At 53.1% G+C, this 5861-nt stretch overlaps 1 protein-coding gene across 1 annotated transcript; it reads left to right on the top strand.

Moving 5' to 3' along the window:
• Positions 1-3551: 3551 nt before the first annotated feature.
• B3GNT7 (UDP-GlcNAc:betaGal beta-1,3-N-acetylglucosaminyltransferase 7) lies at positions 3552-4954 on the top strand. Its single transcript, XM_010014285.1, has one exon. It carries the CDS (start codon positions 3620-3622, stop codon positions 4739-4741), a length of 1122 nt encoding a protein of 373 aa, XP_010012587.1. The 5' UTR covers positions 3552-3619; the 3' UTR covers positions 4742-4954.
• Positions 4955-5861: the final 907 nt, after the last annotated feature.

A 5861-nucleotide genomic window follows, 5' to 3' on the forward strand; every position in this document is an offset into this window, starting at 1 on the left:
TCTTCCCCAGCCAGCTGCTTTTACCGCTACCGTTTTTACTTTAAACCAGACATCTTTTATAAGGGGACATGCCCCTGGATACCCCGGGATTGGGGACAACCGTCATGAGCTGGGGCCGCACTTGGCACTTGCATCCAGCTTCTTTTGGACACTTTTGGGTGCTTTCTGCCCAGCATCTGCTCCTAGACAAGATCCCTTCTCCCCAGCCCTTGGCACCACCAACAGAAAGAGCTCTATGCTGGCAGTGCCTCCACCGGCTCAGTGACTGGGTCTAATTGAGGGGCCAGAAAAATCCAAATAAATAGATAGCCCTGGCTGATCAAAGAGGTTTTCATGTGGATCAAAAGCAGCTGTGTGCCTCTCCGGGGACTGGGGATGGAGAGCCCCAGTCTCCTGGGGCCTCGCTGCTCTACAGCATCATCACCTGAAAGGGAAACTGCCCATCTCTAATTTGGGGATTTATATTTAACCACCGGGGCACAGCCAGCAGTGGCCTGGCTGTCTCACAGGGAGGTTTTTGAGCTTTTTCTGGTGGAGAAAAGGGAAGAGGAGGAGCAGGTTGGGACCCTTTCAAAGCTGTCTTGATGGTACTGACATCGGTGGTTGGAGCAGCTGGTCCTGGTTGGCGCCGGTTGGAGCCCAGCTGGGACGGGCATGAGTTGCTGTGGCCTTGGGCCCTGCAGTGCCCAGTGCCCTGGGATCTTGGGGACACTGCCAGGGTCATGCCCAGAGGAGGATACTGGGGCTCAACAGGGTGATTTCTCTGATAACAGCAAATCCTAAGCACCTCCCTCACCCTCACCTCCTGCAAAGCAATAGTCTCCGGAGAGCACAACATGGTTTCTCCCTCCTAAAGTACTTCTCAGCTGAGGACACCTAGGACAACCACAGAAAGAAAGTCAAGAGATCAGAAAAGGTGCACACATCTTTTGCCCCTCAAATCCTTGGTTTGATGTGGGAGTCACCTGCAGTTGTGGCTCAGGGTCCCTCCAGTTCCCATCACTTTCCTGACATTGCAGGGACAGGATTTCTGTGGGGCAGCAGGCAGCCACGGAGTCCTGGTTCCTGCTGGACCAGGACCTGGTGGTGCCTCCGTGGTTTCCAGAGTCAGACCTATAGGAAAAATCCCAAACAGGTTTTTGTAACAGAGCAAAAATTACACGTTGAACCAGTGAGAGCTGGGAACTGGTGTCTGCTGAAGGAGGAATAAGTTTATGTGCTGTTGTGCAACACCTCACTGATATACCCAGATGTACCCAGGCTACTCCGACCCTCCCTCCACCTCTTACTGAAAGACAGAGCTCTCCCCTCAGCCCCAGGGCAGTGTTTTCTGCCTGGCTGAAATAAAAAGCAGTGGCCCACAGAGGGTGACGAGGGTGAGTGGCTCCATGCAGCTCCTGGCTCTGTCAGGCAGTGCCTGCCAAGGGTGGGACCCATCCATGCAGTGAGCAACAGCCCAATCTATGTAAATTTTTTTGAAATTATATCAGTAATTCCCTGCCCATGCCTTCTGGGGAAATGCTGGCTGTCCTTCAGGCTGGGTACCTCATAACGGATTGTCCTTGGGGCAGTGGGGAGAGTAAAGCTGGGATGCAGTGGGAGCAAGGCTGGAGTGTCCGGATGGGATTGGTGCTGCTGGGGTGACCGAGGTTATTTCTGCTATTATTCTGAAGTTTTAAACATTGCTTGGCTATGCAGGGTTCAAGTTGTATTGGAACAGAAGGGTTTCCAAGAATAAGCTCAGAGCTGTTTGGCCAGGGCTGGAGAGGGTTAAGGGAATGGTGAGATCTAATCAGAACTGCTCCCTCATCAGTCTCAGATGAGTGGCCACGAATAAAACCGGATGGGGAATATCTATCCATTTACCCGTAATTACTTATTTCCATGCTTGCTCTCTCAGTCCACACTAGCGATCACAGTTTTCCCACGTAAATGTGGGGCAGAAAAGTGCTATGTGCTTGAGGGTGAAGACAGAAACAGGAGCCCCCAAAAGCTCCTGGTTCCCCCAGCTCTTGCTTGGGGCTCCTGCATTTCAGAGTGGCCAGAGTCCCCACAAGCAGTGCTGTCCTCAGCCCTGGGGAACCGTGGGACTACCTATGGGGTGTCCCATAAAGCAGGTGCTTTGTGGCAGCCTATGTCCCAAAACCCCAGCAGCTACCCAGTGTCCCAGCAGATCATAATCCAGTCCCCAGAGCCAGGAGCATTTCAAGGCTTGGGGTTTTTTTTGGCTACCTGGAAATTACCTTGGTTAAATGTTTCAGATTTCAGCCCCAAGCTCCTTCTCTAGACTATCCCAAAATGAAGGTGCCACCATTTTGGTATAGATGATCTTGGATCTTTCTGGGTCCTAATGGGGCACCAGGGCTGGATCATGCTTCTGTCACCAAGAGGACAGGCAAAAGGCAGCCAGGTGGCTGGTGCCACATCTGTCTCCTTTGACTCCCCAGCTGAGGTCCCTTTCACCCATGAAAGGGGCTCCAGGGACCACCAAGCACCTCATGTGTCTCATCCATGTGGGAGCAGCCAGAGCTGGGGCTGCCCTTGGGAAGCCATTGGGACCCCAGTGGGCACATGGAGCTCAGCTGCTGCCCCCCGTGTCCAGTGCTCATTTGCATGGGAAAGTGGCCAAGGCAGCTGGAGCAAGCAGGAACTGTGGCAGGAAGAAATTGGTGCAGATGTGCCAGCTGTGGAGGGGAGCAGGGCACTCCAGGGCAGCATAGCACAGATGGGCAGAGCAGGCATTTCCTCTCCTCCATGGCAGCAGGGTGAGAAACCCACCTTCAACTGTGTGAAAAGCAGTATGGGGGTATTTGGTGCACCAGTAATCCCTGGGTGCAGCATTCCGCTGTCCCAAGGGCCACGGGACGATCCTACTCAAGCCCCCAGAAATGCTGGTTCCTGAGGTGGATGTCTTTTCCACACTGAAGTTTGAAATTTGTCTCAAATGGCATTTTTCTGGGTCCTGATCTGCCATTTTGAAATGAAACTGCAATGCCTGTTTCATGTTGACTCCTGTAGTCTTCCCGGCTCCGGTTCCCCAGTGTTGTGTAACCTGTGACGCCAGTCTACTAGGGCCACGGCCAGTATGTCTGTTTTGGAGCTACAATAAATCCCTTCTTCTCTTGTACTAAATTGCAGTTTTCAGATGGCTGAAACAGCGGTTTCAGTTGGGCCTTTCCTCCAAAATGGCTGCTCTGCTGAAGCTCTCAGCCTGACTTCATCATCTCTCTCTCTCAACCCATTTACTTCTTTCCCGTGAATGCTTGCCAGTTCTTTGTGCAGTTGTGGGGTTATCAGATGACACTGCAGTCACCAGCCATGTGCCTTGTGCCTGTCCCTGCAGTCCCCCAGAGCTGCCCTGCAAGCAGAATGCAGGTGGGAAAAGCACGCATGGAGGTGTCCTGGAGCAATTCCCACAAAGCTGTTGCCTGTCAAAGGGTGATGGGATTATGAGCATCCTGTGACCTCTCCGGGAGGTGCTTGTGCAGACAGGCCTCTCACAGCCTGCAGTTTCCTCTCCTTAATTCCCCTCTCTTGTCCCTTTAGGAAGAAGACCATCTACAAAACCATTTGCCTCTCCTTCTTGCTGGTGATCACAGTGACAGTGCTGCAGCGAGGAATGGCACCCAGCCATTTCACACAGGGCCAGCAGCAGAAAGACATGGTCCTGCTGGAACCCCTTAAAACACAGAAGAGAGACAATGCCTTCTCCATCACCAGCACTTTCTGGAACAGCAAGGAGAAAGCTCCTGGGAAGGAGAGCATGACGGCAAAGCAAGCAAAATCCTGGGATGTCACCACTACCAACTGCTCAGCCAACCAGAACTTAAGCAAGGTGGACTGGTTCAAAGGGCTGGAGCCCAACTTCCAGCAGTTCCTGCTCTATCGGCATTGCCGCTACTTCCCCATGCTGATCAACCACCCTGAAAAATGCAGCGGGAACGTCTACCTACTCATTGTGGTCAAGTCCATCATTACACAGCACGACCGCCGTGAAGCCATCCGCAGAACCTGGGGACAGGAGAAGAATGTGGATGGCAAGAGGATCAAGACGCTGTTCTTGCTGGGCACGGCCTCCAAGGAGGAGGAGAGAGCCAACTATCAGAAACTGCTGGATTATGAGAACCACATCTATGGGGACATCTTGCAGTGGGATTTCCTGGACACCTTCTTCAACCTCACCCTCAAAGAGGTCCATTTCCTGAAGTGGCTGAATATCTACTGTGACAATGTCCACTTCATCTTCAAAGGTGACGATGATGTGTTTGTGAATCCCAGCAACATCCTGGAGTTCCTGGAGGACAAGAAGGAGGGAGAGGACCTCTTCGTGGGAGATGTCCTCTACAAAGCCAAGCCAATCCGGAAGAAGGAGAACAAGTACTACATCCCTAGCGCCCTCTACAACAAAAGCAACTACCCACCCTATGTAGGGGGTGGGGGCTTCATCATGGATGGACACCTTGCCAAGAGGCTGCACAAGACCTCGGAGACGCTGGAGCTGTACCCCATCGACGATGTCTTCCTAGGGATGTGCTTGCAGGTCCTTAAAGTAGCACCTGTTGGGCATGAGGGCTTCAAAACTTTTGGCATTGTGAAGAACAAGAACAGCAAGATGAACAAGGAGCCATGTTTTTTCCGGAGTGTGCTGGTGGTTCATAAACTGCTGCCTCCAGAGTTGCTCCAAATGTGGGACTTGGTCCACAGTAACTTGACATGCTCGAGAAAACTCAATGTCCTTTAGCTCAGTCTCTCTGGAGAGCTGGGACTGGTGGGGCTGCTCCCTGCTCCAGGATGGAGAGCCTCTGCTGATGGCACACAAGTCCTTCAGGGGCATCTCCCTCTGGGGTGAGGAGGGCAGAGACACTGCGCTCGCGGGCAGGGTTTGCAATAGTGTTTGTTCCTGTACTGTAATGTGGTTCACTTATCTCCAGCTGGGTTGGGGGTTGCTGAAAAAGAAAAAAAACAACACAACACAACAAATCTAGCACAAAATTAAGAGAGAGAGATGGAGAGGGCAGAGGGGTTTGTGCTCTGGTTTAGGTACCACCTCCACTGGAGCATGATGAACTGTGGGGTGGGGGAAGGCAGGGAGGGATGTGGCACAGGCATTTTTTGGAGATGTTCAGGGTCTGGCTATCCAGGGAAGCTGCTCCAAGGGAGTTGAGCTGTTTACAAGTGTGTGAGCCCCCTACGGCTCAAAAGTCAAGGGGATTTTATTTATTATCTCAAATTTCTCCTCCATGCAAGGTTTTAGTGACACTGACTCTGTGCGCATCGGGTTCCCCCCTGCTGAAGTCCTCTCTTGTGTCCCCACCACACAGCTGGGGAAGGGGGCTCTCCTCTGCAGCCAGACCCCACCAGCCCCGAGCCCCCATTAGGGGTCTTTGTCCTCAGTAGAGGGTCCCAGACGATGTTGGCTCCTGGAACCAGCCCAGGCTGTGCTTGACTCCCCAGCCCCTCTGCTGGCCTTGCTGTTCGTGCACTCTGGAGAAATGCACCCAGCCAAAATTCCTCAGGGATTTGTTCCTCCTGACAGGAAAGGGAAAGGACAAGGCAGGCTGCCCTTGCCCCTGGCCGAGGAAGTAGCAGAGAAACTTAGTCAGCCCCAGCTGCAGTGGCCCAGGGGCTTATCTCACCCGGTATTCCAGCTCGGGTGCAGGCATCCTGGGGGCTTGCTGCAGTGAGACTCTCTCCTTGCAGCAGTGCTGTCCTGGTGGGGTTGCCTCAAATAGGGACGACAGCCCCCAAAGACCCCATGTGTGGCTGCTTGGGCTCAGCCCTGATGTTACAGTGAGCTCTGTGCTCCAGGGCAGGTCGGAGAGCATTGGTCCTGCCCTGGAACATGGAGTGGGGTCCAAGGA

The sequence above is a fragment of the Nestor notabilis genome, unplaced genomic scaffold (genome assembly GCF_000696875.1).
Source record: "Nestor notabilis isolate BGI_N333 unplaced genomic scaffold, ASM69687v1 scaffold11765, whole genome shotgun sequence".
Classification (NCBI taxonomy): domain Eukaryota; kingdom Metazoa; phylum Chordata; class Aves; order Psittaciformes; family Psittacidae; genus Nestor; species Nestor notabilis.